Below are 26,791 nucleotides of genomic sequence, written 5' to 3'. Positions count from 1 at the left end.
TCCCAACCACCCGAAAAGAAGTAAAGTAGGGGAAGTGAAGGTTCGCCATCAACAGTGAAGAGCCACCGATTACAGTGTCTTGTGCCAGGTCAACACACAACATAACGTTGGCGTTTTGTTTGGGAGAGAACACACAGAAGCTAATGAAAATAATAACAGAAAAAATTAACAAATTAATGAGATGGGTTGACAAAAACAGACTATCTTTGAATCTCAGTAAAGACAAATACAAATAGACGGACATTGAAAGAGTAAAACAAATAAATACATTGGGTCTAATAACAGATGAGAAAATGAACTGGAAATCTCATAGAAAATATACAACGTAAAGTGACAAGACATATGTCAATATTCAGGGGGACGGCGTGGCGCAGTGGAAGAATGGCTGTGCGCGACCCGAGGGTCCCTGGTTCAATCCCCACCTAGTACCAACCTCGTCATGTCCGTTGTGTCCTGAGCAAGACACTTCACCCTTGCTCCTGATGGGTGCTGGTTAGCGCCTTGCATGGCAGCTCCCTCCATCAGTGTGTGAATGTGTGTGTGAATGGGTAAAATGTGGAAGTAGTGTCAAAGCGCTTTGAGTACCTTGAAGGTAGAAAAGCGCTATACAAGTACAACCCATTTATTTATTTATTTATATTGAATAAAGCAAACTATGTTCTGGACCAAAAATCACTCCATATTCTCTGCTGCTCGCAAGTGTTACCATATCTGAGCTCTTGTTCAGAAATATGGGGAAATAACTACAAAAGTACACTTACTCACTTAGCATATTACAAAAAAGAAAGATCAGTTGGAATAATACATAATGAGTGATACAGTACATACAGGGATTACAAAAAATACATTGGCGGCAGCCACCACAGTTGACATACTTTACACAAAAGTCACAATTTCTCCGTGATTGTTGGTCCAAATCTAATGAAGATTTTGGCAAAATGAGGGTAATAAGTAATTTTTTTGGTCGTTCTGTGTTTTTTTTTACGTTTATTGCGCCGTTGGGTGCGTGTTAGAGTGCCTACTGGTCGCAAAACACTGCAGGAATGTAGCAGCAGAGTGCGTCAAATTTGGATTATGTTTGGAACAATATATCAACGTTTCATTTTGGTTTATTTCGTCAGAAAATCTAACATCGAAACGAAAGCAATGGCATGCATCGGGGCACAGCCACACACGTCCTTGGTAGCAGTCATGGCGCCTCTAGTTTAGTTGGCAATACTCTCTTTATACACAACTATGGCAGCTCTTATGTGTGACTGCTACTACTACTACTGCTACTACTGCTACTGCTACTAGCACTACTGCTACTGCTACTACTACAACTGCTACTACTACTACTACTACGACTACTGCTACTACTACTCGTTACAATTCCATCCATCCATCCATTTTCTACCGTTTGTCCCTTACGGGGTCACGGGGGGTGCTGGAGCCTATGTCAGGTGCATTTGGGGGGAAGGCGGTGTACACCCTGGACAAGTCGCCACATCATCACAGGGCCAACACAGATAGACAGACAACATTCACACACTGGGGCCAATTTTAGTGTTGCCAATCAACCTATCCCCAACCTATCCCCAGGTGCATGTCTTGCCAAATAAAATTGCTTCAACGTCAGTAAGCAAAACCAAAATTAATACGTACATTAGACGCACTGGGTTATAAGACGCACTGTTGATTTTTGAGAAAATGAAAGAATTATAAGCGCACCCTGTAGTCTGTAAAGTGCAGTGTACTCGACAGTTTCTAGTTGAAACAGACGGAGGTGTCTTTGACAGGAAGTGAACTAGCGTGACGTTACTTAAACACAATGATCACCTAATTTATATTTATTAAAAAAACACTCTAAAGCATTTACAAATTGTAATGGAAGAAGATAAACATATTTGAACACACAAATAAAAATAATATGTCTCTCATTAAGTCAGATCAATATTTGATATTTTTTCTGCCAAGAAAGTTTGTGTGTCTATTTATTTTAATTACGAACCCCAAAACCAGCCATTTATCAACAACACCCAGAAACGCTGCCGACTTCGCTGGCCCCGAGCTCATCTAAGATGGACTGATGCAAAATGGAAAAGTGTTCTGTGGTCTGACGAGTCCACATTTCAAATTGTTTTTGAAAACTGTGGATGTTGTGTCCTCCTGACCAAAGAGGAAAAGAACCATCCAGACTGTTATACAAACCCCGTTTCCATATGAGTTGGGAAATTGTGTTAGATGTAAATATAAACGGAATACAATGATTTGCAAATCCTTTTCAACCCATATTTAATTGAATGCACTACAAAGACAAGATATTTGATGTTCAAACTCATAAACTTTTTTTTTTTTTTTTGCAAATAATAATTAACTTAGAATTTCATGGCTGCAACACGTGCCAAAGTAGTTGGGGAAAGGGCATGTTCACCACTGTGTTACATCACCTTTTCTTTTAATAACACTCAATAAACGATTGGGAACTGAGGAAACTAATTGTTGAAGCTTTGAAAGTGGAATTCTTTCCCATTCTTGTTTTATGTAGAGCTTCAGTCGTTCAACAGTCCGAGGTCTCCGCTGTCGTATTTTACGCTTCATAATGCGCCACACATTTTTGATGGGAAACAGGTCTGGACTGCAGGCAGGCCAGGAAAGTACCCGCACTCTTTTTTTATGAAGCCACGCTGTTGTAACACGTGCTGAATGTGGCTTGGCATTGTCTTGCTGAAATGTGCAGGGGCGTCCATGAAAAAGATGGCGCTTAGATGGCAGCATATGTTGTTCCAAAACCTGTATGTACCTTTCAGCATTAATGGTGCCTTCACAGATGTGTAAGTTACCCATGCCTTGGGCACTAATGCACCCTCATACCATCACAGATGCTGGCTTTTGAACTTTGTGTCGATAGCAGTCTGGATGGTTCGCTTCCCTTTTTGGTCCGGATGACACGATGTCGAATATTTCCAAAAACAATTTGAAATGTGGACTCGTCAGACCACAGAACACTTTTCCACTTTGCATCAGTCCATCTTAGATGATCTCGGGCCCGGAGAAGCCGGCGGCGTTTCTGGATGTTGTTGATAAACGGCTTTCGCTTTGCATAGTAGAGCTTTAACTTGCACTTACAGATGTAACGATGAACTGTATTTAGTGACAGTGGTTTTCTGAAGTGTTCCTGAGCCCATGTGGTGATATCCTTTAGAGATTTATGTCGATTTTTGATACAGTGCCGTCTGAGGGATCGAAGGTCACGGTCATTCAATGTTGGTTTCCGGCCATGCCGCTTAATTGGAGTGATTTCTCCAAATTCTCTGAACCTTTTGATAATATTATGGACCGTAGATGTTGAAATCCCTAAATTTCTTGCAATTGCACTTTGAGAAACGTTGTTCTTAAACTGTTTGACTATTTGCTCGCACAGTTGTGGACAAAGGGGTGTTCCTCGCCCCATTCTTTCTTGTGAAAGACTGAGCATTTTTTGGGAAGCTGTTTTTATACCCAATCATGGCACCCACCTGTTCCCAATTAGCCTGCACACCTGTGGGATGTTCTAAATAAGTGTTTGATGAGCATTCCTCAACTTTATCAGTATTTATTGCCACCTTTCCCAACTTCTTTGTCACGTCTTGCTGGCATGAAATTCTAAAGTTAATGATTATTTGCAAAAAAAAAAAGTTTATCAGTTTGAACATCAAATATGTTGTCTTTGTAGCATATTCAACTGAATATGGGTTGAAAATGATTTGCAAATCATTGTATTCCGTTTATGTTTACATCTAACACAATTTCCCAACTCATATGGAAACAGGGTTTGTAGGTGCAAAGTTCAAAAGCCAGCATCTGTGATGGTATGGTGTATTAGTGGTCAAGGCATGGGTAACTTACACATCTGTGAAGGCACCATTAATGCTGAAAGGTACATACAGGTTTTGGAGCAACATACTTTGCATTGTTTCAGCAAGACAATGCCAAGCCACGTGTTACAACAGCGTGGCTTCGTAGTGAAAGAGTGCGGGTACTAGACTGACCTGCCTGTAGTCCAGACCTGTCTCCCATTGAAAATGTGTGGCGCTTAAAATACCACAACGGAGACCTCGGACTGTTGAACAAGTTAAGCTGTACATTAAGCAAGAATGGGAAATAATTCCACCTAAAAAGCTTCAAAAATTGGTCCCAAACGTTTTCTGAGTGCTGTTAAAAGGAAAGGCAATGTAACACATTGGTAAAAAAGTTTCTCAATTCAAACATTAGATAGCTTGTCTTTGCAGTGTATTTAATTGAATATAAGTTGAAAAGGATTTGCAAATCATTGTATTCTGTTTTTATTTACGATTTACACAATGTGCCAACTTCACTGGTTTTGGGTTTTGTATTTAAAAAAAGAAAATAAAACTTTGTTAAAAGATTTTAGTAAGGGAATAAGTACTTTTTGAGCACATTCAACAATACCGCATAATAATAATACCCGGGATAATTTTGGTCACAATAACTTTAATTAGCCATATTATTTATTGTTTTGGTTGTGTATATTTAAGGTTCCACCATCTTTTGCTTAACGAGGACAGAACCTATTTTATTGCTTCTGGTTTTGATTTTTAATCAAATGCAAAATGTTAACGGACAGAGTATATTTTAAATGTTATGTTTGTTTTAATAAACTAGGATATTCTAAAGTTTACATTCCAATTCCAATGTTAAATTAAAGCTGCGAGCAGCGTTGAACGGGCCCTCGCCCCCCTTGCACCACGGGGTTCACATGAGTCATTGGGCACACATGACGCATGCGGTTAGGTCCTTCCCGATGCTCTGATCCAACACCAAAAATTTCATGAAGATCGGAGGACGTGTAAGGAAGTTAACACTGTTAAAATCTTCCACCACAAGGGGGTGTTGGCAGTGTCGAAATTAACATTTAGACATGATCAGACTCCCACCTTAATGCCTCATGTTAGTTAGGAAGAAGATCCGATCATCTAAAGTGCAGGTAAATTGGTACTTTTGCAAGGTAGTTTTTGCCGCCAGGCTCCGCCCCTTACAAATAGATATGAACAGATACTGACCCATCGGGCACTTCAGGGTATCATCACTCATCAAGATTTGAGTTTGTGGAGCCGAGTTATTAACCTGTCGGGTTTTGTAGCGAACCATTGCAACCAAGTTTGTCGCCACACCACGCCCACATCTAATGGCGTATGCAAAAAGTGTTTGCAATATATCATCATCTATACGTCTAGTATCTGTCATTTAAAACTTGACTCAATCGGTCAAAGTCCCTAGGAGAATTACATTAAATTAAATTAAATTGAAATAAATACAAATGAAATAAAGCTACTTCAGACTGTCACCAGCATTTATAGCAATTAGGATAAAGGTCTGAACTTGGGAATCTGAGGTACCGGTATTAATGTTTTCTTGCGAAACATCAGATCAAAGTTTGGCGGCATGCCACGCCCACATTCTGTCATTTGCAAAACAACCCATCAGTTTAGTATACGTCTCTGATCATCGAAAGCAGTGGTCCCCAACCACCGGGCCGCGGCCCGGTACCGGTCCGTGGATCGATTGGTACCGGGCCGCACAAGAAATTTAAAAAAAAAAAAAAAAATTAAAAACATTTTTTTCTTTTTTTAATTAAATCAACATAAAAAACACAAGATACACTTACAATTAGTGCACCAACCCCCAAAAAAACCCTCCTCCATTTACACTCATTCGCACAAAAGGGTTGTTTCTTTCTGTTATTAATATATCAATATAGATCAATACAGTCTGCAGGGATACAGTCCGTAAGCACACATGATTGTATTTTTTTATGACAAAAATAAATAAATACAAATAAAAAAATGGTAGTGGTGAGGAAATCCGACCTCAGTGTGCATTCCAGTTGAAGCTTCCGAATAGGAACTCGGAAATTCCGACCAGTACAAATGAAACACAGCATAACATAATATACTAGAAATGTCTGTGCTTTCTTTTTATTGAGTACAGTGTCAAAATAAGCCATCATGTGGCCAAAAAAAGTTGCAAGTGCCAGCACTTTGATAAACTAGGTGAGAGACACTATAAAATTCAACAATCCGTAAAATAATAAAGGTGGCATTCGTGTGGTTATACACCTAGTCCTACCCCCTATTGTTGTCTTTGCCAACAGTAATTTTTAATTAAAGTAAAGGTGATGATGAATTCATCATTTCGTATTGCTTTTTGCACGCAAATGTATAATTATTGTCCATAAAAAGTGTCAGGTATAAATGTTGAAGATTGATTTTGATTTATATTATTTACTAACAAAACTGAGGTACCACTGTAGTTGTTCTACAAACTTGCCTGATGACTTAAAAGGGAAGTCAAAATATTACAAGCCATACTATCACACTAAGGCAGCACGGTGGTACAGGGGTTAGTGCCTCACAATACGAAGGTCCTGGGTTCATTCCCCGGGCTCGGGGTCTTTCTCTGTGGAGTTTGCATGTTCTCCCCGTGACTGCGTGGGTTCCCTCCGGGTACTCCGGCTTCCTCCCACCTCCGAAGACATGCACCTGGGGACAGGTTGATTGGCAACACTAAATTGGCCCTAGTGTGTGAATGTGAGTGTGAATGTTGTCTGTCTATCTGTGTTGGCCCTGCGATGAGGTGACGACTTGTCCAGGGTGTACCCCGCCTACCGCCTGAATGCAGCTGAGATAGGCTCACCCTCCGCGACCCCAAAAGGGACAAGCGGTAGAAAATGGATGGATGGACTATCAAACCAGTATGTTTCTGCCTACTCACGTTTCCACTCGGTTACTGTTAAACTGTGTCTTACATCCACCAACCCCCCAGATCCACCAAACCTTCACATCATAGGGAATTTGCCCTTCAACGTGTCCACCCCTCTCATCATCAAATGGCTGGAGAACATGGCTAACAGGACTGGTCCTTTCGCTTATGGACGCACCCAACTTACGCTCACCTTCCAGAAAGAGGTGGCAGAGGTACGTGACCTACATATTGTTTGTGGGTGTGTCTGGAAGCTGCTGTGTAGCTCAGGAACCAAGAGGCCAGGCAGAAACACTTAAACAATTTATTTAGTTGCTTAATGGTCTCTCTGTATACAGTATGTTTATTTTCCTTTTTCCCGTTTGGTTACTGTTTAAATGAGCTCACCTTGTGTTTGTGTCTTATCAAACATGCATCATTGAATACTGAAGTGCTGTTGTGCCATCTTCTCCTTCCAGAGGTTGACAGCCAGCACGAAGAGCAAACAGAGGAGCCGCCTGTCTATCATGGCTCAGTATCTTAGCACCGTCCACCACTGTTTCACCATCCCCGGAAAGGCTTTCGTTCCCAAACCAGAGGTAGATGCTTTAATACCTAAAATTCTATTTTGCTCCAATGTTGCATGTCAAGCCAAGCAGAACATAGTTTTATATTTTGCTACTCAGACATTTTTTTTGTTAGTCTCCATGGAGTCATTTGATTTCTGCTCCGTCGATAATCATCTTCTGATGTGTTTGCTCAAGCGTAGAAAATCCACATATGCCTCCTCCTAGCATTTTATCTATTAGAACACTTTTTTTCTGTGAAAGTTTGATGTTTATTTCAATCAGTTGTAAAAGTGTAGCTTCGAGGCTGTCACTGGCAGATGGACGTGTTATTATTATTGCATTGTTATTGTCCTGGAGGACAATAACAGGACCTCATCCTTCTTAAATCTGGACCCATGTTTCTATCACAAGTCCCTCGTCATGTCGCCATCACTCATCTCTCCCTCACTGTCATGGCTTCAAGGCTTCATTAAGACTGTGTTGAATCACTTTTGTCTCTGTTCTGTCTTTGGACCATTTCTGGGATGTAATGATGCCTGGTGGGTATTTGAGATGTGGCACCCTCGCGCTGCGCCTCGTAATGAGGCCCGAGTTCTTTTTTAGGCCCCATTTCTGCCTCTGTCTTTTAGCCTGTGTGTGGATCAGCGGAGGAAGAAAGGCATCCGCGCTTACATAACATGTGAATGCAAGATGTTTTTGCTTTATTTTCGGGGTGAGGATTTTTAGTAGGACTAGAGGGCGTATTAAAGGAATAACAGCTCTGCTGCAAAATTTGAAAATTCGAAATGTCAGCTCTGGCAAATAGACAGCTCTACTGAGATGTGTATTTTGAGATAATAGACAAGAGGCTTTCCTAAAGACTCAGGAGGTTCCTTACGTCCTTGTATGAATGTGTTTTTCTCGGTCTGTGAATTAAATGAAAGTAGTAAAGTTTATGTCAGTGATGAACTTTCAGTTCTGGAAGGTACTGTGGTGCATTAGGACCCACTGAGGGTAAATCATTCATTCCCTGTGAGGAATAAAATGTGGCTGAGTGAATGGGACTTGGGCTGATTGTTCATTTCCTTAGAAGAGATGGTTGCTGATGATTATTTCATCACAGTCCACTGCCAAACGGCCGTTACTTATACTCTTCTATATCTTACTTTTGAGCATACCTCTAACTGTAACTTAATAGACATCAGCTGTAAATGTGAGCCCATGTACACACACGCACAGACACACACGGGATCCATGCAAACATAATTAGAGAGGGATCACTCCGCACTGCAGATGAATCAGCACCTCCCACTTGCCCACACAGGCCATCGTTCCCCCTCTAAATGTTTTAATGGCCACTTGGTGGAAATGATACCATTAGGGAAGATGATGGCGGTTTGATGAGCAGACCCCCTAGTGCTGGTGGCCTATAAAAGATTACGGAGCCCAGTGTGTGTTAGTGCTTGCGTGTGCTCTCTTCACATGCATGGGCGCTCTGTGGACGAACGTATTTGGACAACCAGGCATCTACAGGAGTCTGTAGTTCACAACTAATGTAGGTATGACGGCTTCCACTTTTAAGATACCGAGAATTTTGTCCGTAGGTATAGTCTTCTATTGACATGCATTATTTACCCGTCATCAAATTGTGGTTTAGCTTGAACCTCTTGTTACTCTGCTTTAAATGACTTAATTTGCAGTCTCAGTAAAGCTTTGAATATGTTTATATTATATACATATTTGTTTAGCTAATACTTTTACCTCATTATTCTAACTGATTTTCAAAGGTTGCTGTAGTTTGTCTGGTGGTCTTAATCTCGATATAATGAGGGAAAATATGTGAGAAATGCATGTAGTACTTAATGGAGTCATCCATCCATCCATTTTCTACCACTTGTCCCTTTTTGGGGTCGCGGGAGTGCTGGAGCATTATTATACTATATTTGTCTACATTTAATACACTTCGTTGTAGGGCTGGACAATTAATCAAATTTTAATTTTGATTTATTTTATAGCTTCTAACGATCATAACATTTTGTAATCGGAAAAAATGATTAATTGGCCGCGCAAGGTGCATGCAAATTCCTGAGCGTGTAATGGTGAAACAGATAAGTGAGTGTTTTAAAGGAAAAAAGACCATGTAGACTAGATGTTTGTGTTTTCACCATGGTTGCTTCTTTTTAATTGACAGAGTGCTGGTGTGCATAATCACTAGTAACTAAAATCAACAAAAAAATAAGGCCATATGATTTTCGCGTTCACGTAACCGTGGACAAAGTCACAGAATTGCCAATAAAACGGAATCTGCTGTTAAATGCAGAATATCCCATCAATATTTTATTACATTTTATTTGACACAAAAAGAACACACTCTACAGTGGTAAAGTAAGTGTAAAAGATAAAAAACGGAATTTAATGTTTTTTCTTCTGAAAAACTGAATTATTATTTTTTTATATTGATATTGTTATTTTATTTTACAGTTGTTACTGTCACGCTTGGGTCGCATGATAGCGATGATTGTGATGCCAGATGCAGATGGTAGCAGGAGACAGCGTGCGGTACAAGGTATTTAATACAAACAAAGACAAAATCACTAAAGCACTTGTGCAGCGAGGTGCACGCCATACACTAGTGCATTTGGTAATGAACACAAAAAACCTAGGACTATGCGGGAATTAACTTACTTTAAAGCCTTAAACCAGCAAACAGGCCGCAGCACCAGCTGGACTTAAATAGAGAAGACTAAACTCAAAATAGATGCGCTGGGAAACAAAGTAAAGCTGCTGCAGGACACTCAAAACGTAAGTGGAACTACAAAATAAGTACGCTGGACAGGAACGCAACATTAACCATAGAAAAACACTAACAAACTCAAAATAAGGCATGGTCTGACAGTTACTCTTATTATTTGACTAATTAATAAATATTTTATACCCGTTGTTCTTTTGAATAATATATAAAGTTGAGTTTTGGTGGTGCAATAAATATTCATGTTTTCAAATTAATAAATAATACAATATTGTTATTAATTGTGATTTCAATATCAATTGAAATAATTGTGATCATTATTTTTGCCATAATTGTCCAGCCCTACTTCCTTGTAATCTACATAACATGTAATGGTTGTGCTTTTGTTAAAATTTTGCAAATGTAATTTCTTACAGAACGCGTTTTGACCGTCTCTTCAGGATGCGTCATTTTGTGGGCCATCTTATTTCGCTGCCTCCGCTTGGACTGTGTCCTCTCCCCGTCAGTCATGTTGTAGTTTTTAGCACTTCCATATCGAGTCTACTGACAGATATAAGTTAGAACTGTATGCTACTTTGTTTTAGAAATAGCAAGAGCAGAAGATGCATGTGCATATACGAGCCAGTCTTCCTCACATCAAGAGGATAGAGGGGAAAAAAGGAACTTGCTGACTACAACGTCGGACATCCCATTTATGTTTATTTACGAGATAGAATGTCTTCTTGTCTCTCATGATTCTAAACGATAGGAAAATATCCCAAAAAGTACAGTTCCCCTTAAAGAGTGTTTTGAGGTACAAGCAGTCATTGTTTGTTTTTCTTTACGTTGCAATGTAAAATTTGAATTAAAAGCATCCCCGCCATTCGTTGGCATAGCGAATGTCACAGTGAACCTTATAAGATCCACTCAAAACATCTGGTCTTACACTGTAGCATTAGCTTATAGCTAGAGATGGACATAACTTTGTTTTCCGAACATGGGAAGGAAGAATGTGTGTGTGAAGGACCGTGCTGAGAAGTGGATGATACTTATTGAATTAGGAAAGAAATCATCAAAAACATTACACAGGGTTTCCCCAACTTAGTAAAGTAGTTGGAGCGTATCACTGCTAGTCTGCACCATACTGCAAGCAGAATGAGTTCAACGCCAGCCAAAATGGTTTAAATAATCTCTCCGAGAGGAGATATCAAGCACAAACTAAATTGACTTCACTTAATTTGAGTTAGAGACGCTAATTTAAAATACAAGTGTTTTGAGTTAAGAGCTCCATTACAGAACCAATTAAGCTCTTAAAGGGGAACTTCACTTTTTTTTTAACTTTTGTCTATATTTCACAATCCCTTAGACAAGAACACACGTCTTTCTTCTTTGATGCATTCTAAGTTGTAAAATTCTTCAAGTACGAGGTGGCTAACTATGCAACTAATGGGAGTACAGTGGAACCTCGATTTAGGAACTTTTAATTTGTTCCTGAACATGGTTCGTAAACCAAAAAGTTCATATGGTGAAGCAGAGTTTCTCATTAGAATTAATGTCAACATGAATAGTTGGTTCTACACTCGACAAAAGTCCCTATTTTCAGTTAAAAAAAACTGCACACTTTAAAGACACTAATGTGTGTGTGTTATATATATATATATACATACACATACATACATACGTGTGTGTGTGTGTGTACGTACACACACACACACACACACACCAGACCACATATCAAGGGGGTAATGGCTCATCAATCTATGTTTTATTCAAACATTACAGCAAGCTTAAATGTCAACACACAGGCACACACACGTCTCTTTGATGCGCTCCAAAACGTTAACCACCATGTTGCTACAGTAAAATACAAAAAAAGGAAAATCATTTTACCTTGTGTCTGCGATTATTTGTGGCATTGTTAAACACTGGGTATTTCACAGTGATAAACCAGCAAAAGCTTCACATAGTCAACGCTAGTATTAGCACAGACTAGCAGTGTGAGGCGATCCTTCATCAGCTTGTGTTCCTGTAGTGCCTTCTCCTTCACTGTAATATAGATCCGCTGTGGCATATTTTTTGGAGTCATCACAATTAAAGGCTTGCTGCGGAACACAGCCCCCTTCGCTGATAAAATCCTCGAACTGAAGGTGCCGCAACCCAGAGTCTTACAAGCTAAAACACTAGCTCGAAGCGGTTGTCTAGCAACCCGAAGCTATACAGCGAGACTAAGTGTTTGGACACATTTAAATAGTTTCTGATCACACAAAGGGATCTTTATGACAGGCTGACACAGCTCTCATCAGCGCAAGGTACGACAATTGTAGGAATAAACACGTCAGAAGTGCCGCTTGCCGTCAAAGCTCTTTGAATTGGCCGCGCCCGTATGCACAGGATGTAAACTGGATGTGACGTAGGGGGCCTTGCCTCTTCAAAATGGCCGCGTCCGCGTGCACAGGAAGTGATGATATCAAAATGGTAGCCCCCGATGGCTTCAAGCCGCATGCAAAATTAATTAATGAGGCAATTGTACGACGAGACATGGTTCGCACACAGAAGCATATTTGGTGCCATGTAAAGGTTGGTAAACCGAAAAGGTGGCAATCAGAGGTGGTTGTAAATCGAGCTTTCACTGTAATCTATTGCGCCCATGAAGTCCTCCTAAAAACATTCAATAAACCGCCCAAAATACTTTATTTACATGTCGTGACTTGAATATTAACCAAGTATTAGCTATATTGTTATTATAAGCGCTAATGCAGACAAACTACTTTTAGCCACGCCGTGATCACAAAGAGCAAAGTAGCTTATGCTGCTTGTAGACGTTGCCCAACACAAAGACGCTGAGAAGGCTTCTGTTCTCAAGGAAATGGGTTTATTTAACAAAGGTGTGGGAGGGGGAATAAATGTAGTCAACTTAAATCATCCTCCCAGTTGGGGTACTGTTCATCATTCCTTTTATCGCTCTAGTTTTTGTCCAACACTGGTTGCCTGACAACAGACAAAGCATCAATTAGTCTATGCAATATATACATTAAGCATTTTGTTTGAAAGAAAGTGGAGTGTGCGTCTTACCGCCTTACATCATCCCATGCAGAGGTAGAGTGAGCTCAGGTTCAAGCTGCTGCATTTATGGCCCAGGCTGATCAGAACCCAGATGTCCTCCATTGGTGATTAAACACAGCTGTTATCATCTTGAGCTGATTGAGGAGGACTGCAGGTAGGTACCGCCCCTCAACCACTCTGCCTATGGCAGGGGTCGGCAACCTTTACCACTCAAAGAGCCATTTTGACCCGTTTCACAAATTCAAGAAAACAATGGGAGCCACAAAACTCTTTAGAAATTTAAAATGAAATAACACTGCATACAGTTTTTTTTTGCTTTGTGCTATGTATAAACCAGACACGCGGCCCGCGAGACGTTATTTCGCGAGTTCTATATGAATGGCGCTTGACCGCGTCATACTTGCCAACCCTCCCAATTTTTCCGGGAGACTCCCGAAATTCAGGGCAACTATTCTCTCGAATGTCTGCTGATTTTCACCCAAACAACAATAATAAGGGCGTGCCGTGATGGCACTGTCTTTAGCGCCCTCTACAGGTTGTATAAACAGCGTGCCAGCCCAGTTACATGTTGTATGCGGCTTCTGCAGACACACATAAGTGACTGCAATGCATACTTAGTCAACAGCCATACAGGTTACACTGAGGGTGGCCGTATAAAACAACTTTAACACTGTTACTGATATGCGCCACACTGTGAACCCACACCAAAAAAGAATGACAAACACATTTCTGGAGAACATCCGCACCGCAACACAACATAAACACAACAGAACAAATACCCAGAATACCATGCAGCACTAACTCTTCCGTGCTACATTATACACCCCCCGCTACCACCACCCCCCCACCCCCACCACCCACCTCACACACACACATCAACCCCCCCTCCGTGCGTCGGTTGAGGTGGGCGGGGTTTGGGGGCGGGTTTGGTGGTAGCGGTGGTGTATAATGTAGCCTGGAAGAGTTAGGGATGCATGGGATTCTGGGTATTTGTTCTGTTGTGTTTATGTTGTGTTACGGTGCGGATGTTCTCCAGAAATGTGTTGGTCATTCTTGTTTGGTGTGGGTTCACAGTGTGGCGCATATTAGTAACAGTGTTAAAGTTCAATCAATCAATCAATGTTTATTTATATAGCCCTAAATCAAAAGTGTCTCAAAGGGCTGCACAAGCCACAACGACATCCTCGGTACAAAGCCCACATAAGGGCAAGGAAAAACTCACCCCAGTGGGACGTCGATGTGAATGACTATGAGAACCTTCTAAAGTTGTTTTATACGGCCACCCTCAGTGTGAACTGTATGGCTGTTGACCAAGTACAGTATGCCTTGCAGTCACTTACATGTGAAAGGCAGAGCCTGCATACAACATGTGACTGACCCAGCACGCAGATAGTATAAAATTGGACGCTAAACCTCAATATTGTTGCCCCGGGAGATTTTCGGGAGAGGGACTGAAATTCGGAAGTCTACCGGAAAAATCGGAAGGGTCAGCAAGTATGCAGCTGAGCCGCATCAGAGTGATCAAAGAGCCGCATGCGGCTCCCGAGCCGCGGGTTGCCGACCCCTGGCCTATAGCCACATGTCTGCTGGGTTGAACCTGGGCACACCCCTTACCTACGATAGAACGCTGGTCAGCCCAGCCCCATAGCGACACTCCACATGCTATATTAACATCTTGAGCCGTTAAGCTGCTGCATCACGCTTGTGAAAGTGAATTCTAGATTATAAATCATGCCTCTCACCTTGATAGTAGAAGGTTGTAGCCATAAACCATGGAGTTGATAAACTTTGACATTCAACTTTGACCCGGAGATGGTGACAAAGACACGAAAAGACGCTCGTTTGCAGCACCTTTTTTATTTAACCCTTCGTGAGCATTATAACTAATTCTTAATCTAAACAGTCGCCATCTCAGTGAGAGCAGACATTGTACAGTGAGTGATTGTTTTATTATGTTTGTAGTTTGTATATCTTGTTCAGCACTTAGCAATACTGTTGCATGATGCTTTGTGTTTAACTAAAGATTAAGCACACAGCTTCTAAAATATGTAGTTCATCCTCTCTATAGTCAGGCTAAAATATATCAGATTTCTGGATCATCATTTCTCCCAAAGTAGTCGTTGTTTTCTCTCACAAAGTATGCCGTGAGTAGTAATTTTGTTGTTGTTGAAGAGAAAAGCGAACGTTGTGGTGTGTCTGTGAAATTAATGCACCACCGTATGCTTAAAATGAGCAAAATACGTAAATATTACATGTTATTTACCAAGTAAATAGTGAAAAAAACTCAGGTAGACCCTGAACATGCTGCTCATGTGTGAGAGTCTTGCAGAAAGCTGGAACTAAGAAACACTAGCCGGTACTTCCCAAGCTAACAATTTCAGCTTACTCATGTAGATGAATTTTCAAAGTCATCTTGCACTGATGATGAATGCCTTTCAGATTTAAGCAAGGAAATATGTTCATTGGTTCCTTGCTGGCCAAAAAAAGAGCGCCACTAAATAATGCATGTTGAAAGTTTAAGGAACGTGTTTTAAAATATACAGTTGTACCTCAACTTCTTTAATTGGTTCTGTGACGGTCGGAGCTGTTAACTCAAAACACTTGTATCCCAAATCAACATCTCCTATTGAAATTATTTGAAGTCAATTTAATTGGTGCTTGCCCCCCCCCCCCCCAAAGCACCACCATTTCGTCTAGATAAAAATCCATCCATTTTCTATCGCTTATCCCTTTCTGGGTCCATGGGGGGCTAGAGCCCATCCCAGCTGCACTCCGGCGGAAGGCAGAGTGCTACCTGGACAAGTCGCTACCTCAACACAGATATACCGACAACCATTCAGACTCACATTGACACACTCGGGCCAATTTAGTGTTGCCAATCAGCCTATTCTCCGGTGCATGACTTTGGAGGTAGGAGGAAGCCAGAATACCAGGAGAGAACCCAAGCAATCATGGGGAGAACATGCAAACTCCACAAAAGGGCCCCAGGAACTTCTCGCTTTGAAGCACCAGCGCTAAACAGTGCGCCTACGTGCTGCCCAATACAACGGAATGTGCTACTAACAACTACAGTAGTTGTATAAAGTCATGTAATAATAATGTACAGTATTTAGCCTGGAGAATGAACTTCTACGGGATCTCCTTTTAGTTTCTTCATCAAACACACCATCAGCAGCTTCTCCATGTTTTCATGAAAAGATGTCTGTCGATTATATATTATTTTCACATTCTTAGCTGGCATTAGACTCATTCTGCTTCAGTGTGGTGCAGACTAGCAGTGATACGTTTAAATTGCTTCGCCACGTTGGCGACACATTTTGTCATGGTTTGGATCATGTTCATACAATGAATATCCTTCACAGCACTGTCCTTTACACTAATCATCCCTAGCTACAGTATAAGAAAATGTGAGCAAGTAAGACCATATGTTTTGGGCTGATCTTACGGAGTTCACTGGGACATTTGCGAATTATTGGCGGATATGCTTGTAACTCAAATTTTTGCTTGCAACTTAAAGCATAACAATTAGCCGAGAGACCCCTCCTATCTCAAAACATTCTTATGTGAGATACCACTGTATCAGTGCACTATAACGATGGATCAAGCCCTGAAACTAACATTTGCACAATCGTCTTGGACACATTACATTATAACTGGATAATGTCACATGTCAGCTTTGTCTTTTCACATATTCTTAAATGGAACAGTTATCTTAAAACTTAAGTGTGAGTGTGTTTGTGTGTGCCACGTACCTAGGCTATAGCCAATGAATCGCCTCACTGGCCTAATTGTTGGCATTATCTTGTTGTTGCTCTGGGCTCACTACTGATTGTGTTAATGAAGAGGGATTTGCTCAAATTGATGCACAAGAGAGATTCCTTTGTATCTGTTCTTGGCATGCTTGAACCTAAGCCACCTGGCCGTGCTGTCGGCAAATATGCTGTGGTTGTCCTCAAACAGGTCTGCTCAATAATTTACACTAACTGGCCCTAACTGTAGTTTCACGTGCACAGTTTAACAATATCCAATACAGGAGCTGCATTGTAATTCTAGTAGCTGTAATTGTGTGAACAGTTGTGTGGATAAACATGGCTTTAAATAATGTTGCCAATGGCGTTTCTCAGCCAGTTGTAGGTACACATATGGCGATTAGTAAAGTTTGTGCACTCAAGCAAACAAGCCTTAATTAACTTTTCTGCATCCAATAAAAGTTTGTAAGTGGGGCAATGATGCTGGACACTGTAAGCTAAAACAGGGTAACGAGGAAGGAAACATTAAATACACTTCCACTACTGCTGCCAATGTTGATGTGGGGGAGGGTCTGATAGTCCTCCTTATTTCATCTGTCAGCCTTGTTCTCTTTGCCCCCGGCTGCACTTCTCCTGTGTCTTATTGAGTGACTGATTGTCCTTGAAGGTTTCGGAGCGCCGCGATTGGTTGCTTTGATGCCGTTCTGCCTGGCGCCACACACCCAAGGCAGATCACACCTGCCCCCTTTTTCCTTTTTAGTCACACTCCTTTGGTTAATTGTCACACAGGCTGATGTTTAAATTTGTCATCTCCAGTCATTTATACCACATTTGTCTACATTCTACAAGCTTTACTGAAGATGGTTTATGTGATTCTAGTAATTTCTCATTTATATTCTGGTCATGGGTCAATGGGAACCCATCAACCAACTCTACCTTCCATATCCAGACATCTAGACTCATACCCACGCCATCTTAACATAGAAACGAGCTAATTCGCAAAGAGCGCATCTGTGTTCTCAAACATAATGTGTTTGAAAGTCTGCTTAAGACTGTGACAGGCAGCCCTATAAGTCACGCAGTCGATGGTCCCTCACGAGCAACGTGCTGTCGTCCCGCATACAGCCGATAAGCTCCATCCAATACAACATTCATTAGAGTTGGTGATGGATGTTCATTTGTAGATGGTGTGATGAAGTGGGGGTATGTTTTGAAATGCACAGTCACTCATAAGGGTGAAAGAACAAGAGGCATTGTAGCTTGGTGACTATAGTCTCAATTCAAGCATTGCATCCTTTGGAAGTTGCATACCTCTAAGCAAAGGTAGTCCCAGTTTAAAAGTTCCTTCAAATGTGGCCTTCTTTTCTTGGCTCTCTTTTAGTGCACACTGCACATATAATTTACAGCCACACATATTCCAAGATTTATGCCACTGCTCAATCCTGGATAATATGACACCACAAGCGGAGAGAAAGAGTACATTTCATTCTGAACGTGTAGGGATGGGGAATATGGCCTAAAATATACAGGTAAAAGCCAGTAAATTAGAATATTTTGAAAAACTTGATTTATTTCAGTAATTGCATTCAAAAGGTGTAACTTGTACATTATATTTATTCATTGCACACAGACTGATGCATTCAAATGTTTATTTCATTTAATTTTGATGATTTGAAGTGGCAACAAATGAAAATCCAAAATTCCGTGTGTCACAAAATTAGAATATTACTTAAGGCTAATACAAAAAAGGGATTTTTAGAAATGTTGGCCAACTGAAAAGTATGAAAATGAAAAATATGAGCATGTACAATACTCAATACTTGGTTGGAGCTCCTTTTGCCTCAATTACTGCGTTAATGCGGCGTGGCATGGAGTCGATGAGTTTCTGGCACTGCTCAGGTGTTATGAGAGCCCAGGTTGCTCTGATAGTGGCCTTCAACTCTTCTGCGTTTTTGGGTCTGGCATTCTGCATCTTCCTTTTCACAATACCCCACAGATTTTCTATGGGGCTAAGGTCAGGGGAGTTGGCGGGCCAATTTAGAACAGAAATACCATGGTCCGTAAACCAGGCACGGGTAGATTTTGCGCTGTGTGCAGGCGCCAAGTCCTGTTGGAACTTGAAATCTCCATCTCCATAGAGCAGGTCAGCAGCAGGAAGCATGAAGTGCTCTAAAAATTGCTGGTAGACGGCTGCGTTGACCCTGGATCTCAGGAAACAGAGTGGACCGACACCAGCAGATGACATGGCACCCCAAACCATCACTGATGGTGGAAACTTTACACTAGACTTCAGGCAACGTGGATCCTGTGCCTCTCCTGTCTTCCTCCAGACTCTGGGACCTCGATTTCCAAAGGAAATGTAAAATTTGCATGGTTAGGTGATGGTTTGGGGTGCCATGTCATCTGCTGGTGTCGGTCCACTCTGTTTCCTGAGATCCAGGGTCAACGCAGCCGTCTACCAGCAAGTTTTAGAGCACTTCATGCTTCCTGCTGCTGACCTGCTCTATGGAGATGGAGATTTCAAGTTCCAACAGGACTTGGCGCCTGCACACAGCGCAAAATCTACCCGTGCCTGGTTTACGGACCATGGTATTTCTGTTCTAAATTGGCCCGCCAACTCCCCTGACCTTAGCCCCATAGAAAATCTGTGGGGTATTGTGAAAAGGAAGATGCAGAATGCCAGACCCAAAAACGCAGAAGAGTTGAAGGCCACTATCAGAGCAACCTGGGCTCTCATAACACCTGAGCAGTGCCAGAAACTCATCGACTCCATGCCACGCCGCATTAACGCAGTAAATGAGGCAAAAGGAGCTCCAACCAAGTATTGAGTATTGTACATGCTCATATTTTTCATTTTCATACTTTTCAGTTGGCCAACATTTCTAAAAATCCCTTTTTTGTATTAGCCTTAAGTAATATTCTAATTTTGTGACACACGGAATTTTGGATTTTCATTTGTTGCCACTTCAAATCATCAAAATTAAATGAAATAAACATTTGAATGCATCAGTCTGTGTGCAATGAATAAATATAATGTACAAGTTACACCTTTTGAATGCAATTACTGAAATAAATCAAGTTTTTCAAAATATTCTAATTTACTGGCTTTTACCTGTATATTACAATAGAAATTGCAGCCTCCTGCAATAACGATATCTATTTTCTACACCACTTATCCTCATTAGGGTCACGGGTTGGGTGGAGCAAGAGGTGGTGTACACCCATGGCCGTAACTACCATTGAGGACACAGAGGTCATGTCCTCTGGATTTTTGTTAAGTAGTAAGAAGAAGATGATAGTACTATATGTTTAATATGTTTGGAGGAGAAAAGGTGAGGCCTTTAATCCCAAGAACACCATGCTTATCGTCACGCATGGTGGTGGTAGTATTATGCTCTGGGCCTGTTTTGCTGCCAATGGAACTGGTGCTTTACAGAAAGTAATTGGGACAATGAAAAAGGAGGATTACCTCCAAATTCTTCAGGACAACCTAAAATCATCAGCCCGGAGGTTGGGTCTTGGGCGCAGTTGGGACAATGACCTCAAACACACGTCAAAAGTGGTAAAGGAATGGCTAAATCAGGCTAGAATTAAGGTTTTAGAATGGCCTTCCCAAAGTCCTGACTTATTAGAAACTCAAGACAGCCATGACATTATGTTCTTTACAAGTGTATGTAAACTTATAACCACGACTGTATATATACACACACACATATATATATATATATATATATATATATATATATATATATATATATATATATATATATATATATATATATATATACACACATTTATTGAATTACATTTGTAATTGTGAAAGTATTTGGATTGATGGATGATGTGCGCTTTGGTGACAATGCTGGCATACAAGTTGCGTTGTATGCACACACAGCACTTGCGAGCCTAAATAGTGTGAAGACAGAAGTAAATAGACGTATTTTGGCTTTAAACCTAATGATAAAGGTGGAGCTATAAACACTGAAGCGCTGCTTTGCAAGCGGTGCTCTAAAACAGTGGTCCCCAACCACCGGGCCGCGGCCCGGTACCGGGCCGTGGATCGATTGGTACCGGGCCGCACAAGAAATTAAAAAAAATATATATATATATATATATATATGTTTTTTTTTTATTAAATCAACATAAAAAACACAAGATACACTTACAATTAGTGCACTAACCCAAAACACCTCCCTCACACTCATTTGCACAAAAGGGTTGTTTCTTTCTGTTATTAATATTTCTGGTTCCTACATTATACATCAATATAGATCAAAACAGTCTGCAGGGATACAGTGCGTAAGCACACATGATTGTATTTTTTTATGAGGAAAAAAAATAAAAATAAAAAAAGTATAAGATCACTGCTGTTCATGGCTGTCTCCACAGTCAGGCACACAGTCACTGCCGGACCACGTGCAAGGTGTGCACACTTAAACACACAAGTGGTCTCATATAAGGGACTAACAATTTGCAGTCACACTGTTGTTACCGTAGGCTAAACATTCAATGTTAGCTAATGTTATGATAAATTATGGGTTATACTTGTATAGCGCTTTTCTACCTTCAAGGTACTCAAAGCGCTTTGACAGTATTTCCACATTCACCCATTCACACACACATTCACACACTGATGGCGGTGTTAGTACTAGGCTAGCTAAACTTAGCAAAATCCCAATAATTAGCTGACAATGACCTAATGCACTTGCATGTGTTTAATGTAGTGTTTTTAAAAACTACTTTGAAAAAGCAATTGATTATAGAGTTATATAATTATAAAAAAAAGGAATTGAATTAGGGGAATAATGGAATTACTCTTTAATACATGCAACTAACTTAGCTTTTTAAAACACCTTTAAATACCTGAGCTCAGAATGCATGAGTGTGTGCCTTTTGGTACTTGTGGCGTCACTCAGTACGTGTCCATACACTAAATTAGTCAAATTTCTCAAATTGTTTGGCTTTAAATAAGCATCCTTCAACCCAAGGAAACACCTTAATCTAATCATGTTCAGTTTTTGAAAACACACCTGGATTATGTGATTGAAATCCAGATCTCTGGAGGGGACTGTTCGTATCACGCATGGGCCAGTCTCAACGTGTGGGATATAACCCGGAAGCAAATGCCATTCAATAAACACATAAGCAACAATTGTAATGAAGAGAAGACTGTTTATTTGTTTCACAAATTAAAAAAACAGAACATTTTGAAGTGCATCAATTGGAGAAAGAAAAGAATGAAACAGCGATTTGTATAAGAAGGTAGCTAAGGAAATGTAAAATACCGTCTTAATTCGGACTCCCAAACGAAATACAAATGAAATGGAAAAGAATGAAGCAGGTATATTACAAGGCAAATAATAAAGTGTACACAAACCTCTTCACACTGCATTTGTGCACTCCAACCTGATTAGCAATAACTCTGTATTCCACTCATCTGGCAAGATAGTCCAGAACAATAGCAACCTTCGGATTTAAAACTACTTCCATGAATCTACAGAGCCTTGTGAATGAACTCCGAGACCAACGTTCCCTCTAAGGTGCGCACCTGCGCAATTGCGCACTGCTCACACGTCCTCTGTGCACAGCAAATTAATGCCGCGCAGAAAATCGAAAATCCCATCTGAACTTTAAACAAAATAAACACATTACAATTTATTCTGTATGATTTTGCAATGCAACTCTGTGAGTGACAAATGACAACAAGAGTGGCCCCAATGAATAAAACCATCTTTGTCAATACAGTTCAATTATCGTCTGTCGAGACACTTTACGGAAAGGAATTCCATCAATCACTTTATTGAGCAAAACTGTTTGTAACCACACCAAAAACATGAGTAAAAACCAACGTTGTCATCTGTCATTTCAACAGAAGCCGCTCGCTCTATCTCACCTGCACCAACACACGCACTCATGGCACTTAGCCAGTGTTGCGTTTATGGCCACACAAAAAATCGGACAACCCCAACGCCACACAATGTGTAAATGCCAGGTTGTAATACTCTGACTCCTCAATCAGATGTGTGCTTATTTTACTGCCATTTATTAAGAATGTTAATCCAAGGATATTGTTCATGAAATATTGTCACTAGATTTCATAAGTGCTAATAAAAAGATGTATTTTACAGACAGAAAGTTACAGGAACTAAATGTAATCTCTGAAAGGGGTAACATTTCTTTTAAAGGCAGGACCCACAGCCAGACATAAAATACTAGCACATATGTCATGAAAAACATGTTTTTTTGTTATTTTCATTGTAAGAGGGCCAAATTATTTTAATAAAACATTTAAATTGTTATGATGTCAGGTTTGGGACAGGTGTGACGCTGGTGTAGCCACAGTGTGCACGTCTGATGTTGCTCACATGGGTTCCACTGAATGCTCAGGGAGTTTGTGCGTTTGCTCACACACATGAAAAATTAGAGGGAACATTGTCCGAGACATTCAAAAGTTTTGTTTCCATTATTCGCCGGCCGAAAATTCCTTCAAAACAACTCTGCCGCTGGTCTTTCTTTGTTTCGGACCTTCATCCGCTCCGAGACCTTCTTGGTAGCAGTGTCATGTTCGTAGCGCAATCTAAGATAATTTCTTGATGCTGCCTGCTATTTAACATCAATTATTCAATCATTAGAAACGTAATATTTGTAATCTGTGCTATTATTGCAGCGGACATCAGGTACTACACAGCTAGGCTGTTTACCTGTAAGGAGCCGCAGATGCCTGGTGTGACATCATAGGTCAACCAGAAATGCAATACATTTATCCGCGCTAAAAGGAAATAAGCGCCCCTCAGGGTAAGGGAGGCACACATTGTATGACCAATAGTCGCATTAGAGAGTGTGCATGGACACTGGGCTTCACATGTAGGTGTAAAAATGCACACAAAAAAAACGAGCTATTTGAGAAATCAGACTAATTTAATGCATGGAAACGTAGTGAGTGAGGACGCACTCAGAGCAGCATTAGCAGTGTTAGCTTAGCATTGGCAGCCTACGGGGATTACTGACTTAAAGAGCATGTTGCTGACCAGCAGCGCCTGTTGTTAGTGCTAGTTAATAGAACAATTGAAAGTGCTTCAGTGGCTATGTCTCTCCTTGGATACCAGTCGTCTCTCGACACATCGCGCTTCAAAGTCTGGGGCTTCACTCTATCGCAATTCTTTTTAAAGCACATTTTACGAATGTTTTTGGCCTAAATTAAGCATGTTTTAGCATTAAAATAGCTAAATAAAGTAAAAATATCAATACTAGAGTAATATTACCCACACAATGAGACCAAACCAATTAGAGCATGCGTTTCAGTATCCTGTAAAACAAGAGTAAAGTTAACTACATGGGTGTCTTTCATGTTTAGAAGGCTCTCATAATGTAACCATAACCATTTTTTTAATGCTCAGACTATAAAAGCATTTAATTTATAATTAATTGTTACTGTTTTGCGAAAATGTATTTACCACGGTCAGGCCCGGAACCAATTAACAGTGATAACCAAGTGTTTATTACACATGGTTATTACTTCATTGTGTTCATGTTCATTATACCCCTGAGTAGTAGTAGTCGTAATAGAACAGAAGTAGTAGTAGTTTGAGACACAAATTGGAAAACAATGATGTTGGATATAATTAAGAGTAAACGAAAAGACAGAAAATGATCCACACAGCTGTGTTGACGGCAACAAAGTGCCAAAAGGCTGCTCCATGACAGAGATGGATCACAATGGAGAGTGAGGCGTACTTTCAGCAGATGGCCGTCTGTCTGAGCCGATCTTCAGACTGCTCTTGAGTAATGGCCACATTGGGCTGCACTAGCCAGCTAACTCAGCCTCGCAGGAGGAAAGCCCTACAGATGTTTGACTTTTACACAGTCATCAGCTGAGACCACAGGCCGGATGAGCTGCGCCTAAATTAAATTTGTTAATGCCGCATTGAACATCCATTAGAGCTGGTGACTCTCCAGGGAGGATGCATACAGTTTGGTTATGTTTTGGTGTTCTTGCTAGTGTTCCAAAGTATTAAAGAAGCTTTATAGCATACATTTAAAATGGTGTTTTCGTAGTGAAATAGTGCAATGGCAGGCAGAGTGATGGATACCGCGGCTATGGCCTGACATGGCCTAGCTTTTGCCTCAACAGCGACAGCGAGAATTTATTCCGAGGAGCCGCACGGTTTTCTCACCACCCACTGAGCACACGTTGCTCAGCCACCACAATTCATCTCTGCCTCCTCCTGCCTCATAAAGCGGGTCAAACGTGGTATCAAGAGGATCGGTGAAAGTTATTTTCAGGGACTTGTGCCAGCGCTATAAACGCCTGAGGCTTCAGACCTGATAGAAGGTAAAGAATAATTGCACAGTATCGCCTTAAATAGAATGCAGTGGGTTTACTAAATTTGCAGTTTGTTAGATTATCATCTGCAATTGTACAGTACCTGAATGGTTGACCTCAACACGATGCTGTATATACAAACCCCAAAACCAGTGAAGTTGGCACATTGTGTAAATGGTAAATAAAAACAGAATACAATGATTTGCAAATCTTTTTCAACCTATATTCAATGAATAGACTGCAAAGACAAGATACCTAACGTCTGCAACATGTTTAAAAAAAGCTGGCACAAGTGGCAAAAAAGACAGAGAAAGTTGAGGAATGCTCAACAAACACTTATTTCGAACATGACACAGGTTAACAGGCTAATTGGGAACGGGTGGGTGCCATGCTTGGGTATAAAAGCAGCTTCCATGAAATGCTCAGTTATTCACAAACAAGGATGGGGAGAGGGTCACCACTTTGTAAACAAATGCGTGAGCAAATTGTCGAACAGTTTAAAAACAACATTTCTCAACGAGCTATTGCAAGAAATTTAGGGATTTCACCATTTACGGTCCGTAATATCATCAAAATGTTCAGAGAATCTGGAGAAAACACTGCACGTAAGCGATGATATTACGGACCTTCGATCCCTCAGGCGGTAAAGCGACATCAGTGTGTAAAGGATATCACCACATGGGTTCAGGAACACTTCAGAAAACTACTGTCAGTAACTACAGTTTGTCGCTACATCTGTAAGTGCAAGTTAAAACTCTCCTATGTAAAGCGAAAGCCATTTATCAACAACACCCAGAAAAGCTGCCGGCTTCGCTAGTCCCACGCTCATGTAAGATGGACTGATGCAAAGTGGAAAAGTGTTCTGTGGTCTGACGAGTCCACATTTCAAATTGTTTTTGGAAACTGTGGACGTCGTGTCCTCCGGACGAAAGAGGAAAAGAACCATACGGATTGTTATAGGCGCAAAGTTGAAAAGCCAGCATCTATGATGGTATGGGGGTGTATTAGTGCCCGAGGCATGGGTAACTTACACATCTGTGAAGGCACCATTAATGCTGAAAGGTACATACAGGTTTTGGAGCAACATATGTTGCCATCCAAGCAATGTTATCATGGGCGCCCCTGCTTATTTCAGCAAGACAATGCCAAGCCACGTGTTACAACAGCGTGGCTTCATAGTAAAAGAGTGCGGGGACTAGACTGACCTGCCTGTAGTCCAGACCTGTCTCCCATTGAAAATGTGTGGCGCAATATGAAGCCTAAAATACTACAACGGAGACCCCGTACTGTTGAACAACTTAAGCTGTACATCAAGCAAGAATGGGAACGAATTCCACCGGAAAAGCTTCAAAAATTGGGCTCCTCAGTTCCCAAACGTTTACTGAGTGTTGTTAAAAGGAAAGGTAAAAATGCCCCTGTGCCAACTTTTTGCAATGTGTTGCTGCCATTAAATTCTAAGTTAATGATTATTTGAAAAAAAAATGTTGTTTCTGAGTTTGAACATTAAATATCTTGTCTTTGAAATGTATTCAATTGAATATAAGTTGAAAATGATTTGTAAATCATTGTATTCTGTTTTTATTTACGAATTACACAATGTGCCAACTTCACTGGTTTTGGGTTTTGTAGATGATTGACAAAAACTTAACACTTCAATAGC

At 40.7% G+C, this 26,791-nt stretch overlaps 1 protein-coding gene across 2 annotated transcripts in view; it reads left to right on the top strand.

Annotated features, from left to right (window-relative positions):
- The window catches only part of tfb1m (transcription factor B1, mitochondrial), a 77,219-nt gene that overhangs the window by 8,270 nt on the left and 42,158 nt on the right, over positions 1-26,791 (top strand). For both annotated transcript variants that reach the window (XM_061968612.1, XM_061968613.1), the window contains exons 5-6: positions 6,805-6,956; positions 7,200-7,319. In XM_061968612.1, coding sequence (XP_061824596.1) covers positions 6,805-6,956; positions 7,200-7,319 — 272 coding nt within the window. The remainder of the gene's footprint in view (positions 1-6,804; positions 6,957-7,199; positions 7,320-26,791) is intronic.

Source organism: Nerophis lumbriciformis, linkage group LG08, assembly GCF_033978685.3.
Source record: "Nerophis lumbriciformis linkage group LG08, RoL_Nlum_v2.1, whole genome shotgun sequence".
In the NCBI taxonomy this organism is placed as follows: Eukaryota; Metazoa; Chordata; class Actinopteri; order Syngnathiformes; family Syngnathidae; genus Nerophis; species Nerophis lumbriciformis.
The sequence above is the reverse complement of the archived record's forward strand: the minus strand, read 5'-3'. Positions and strand labels throughout refer to the sequence as shown.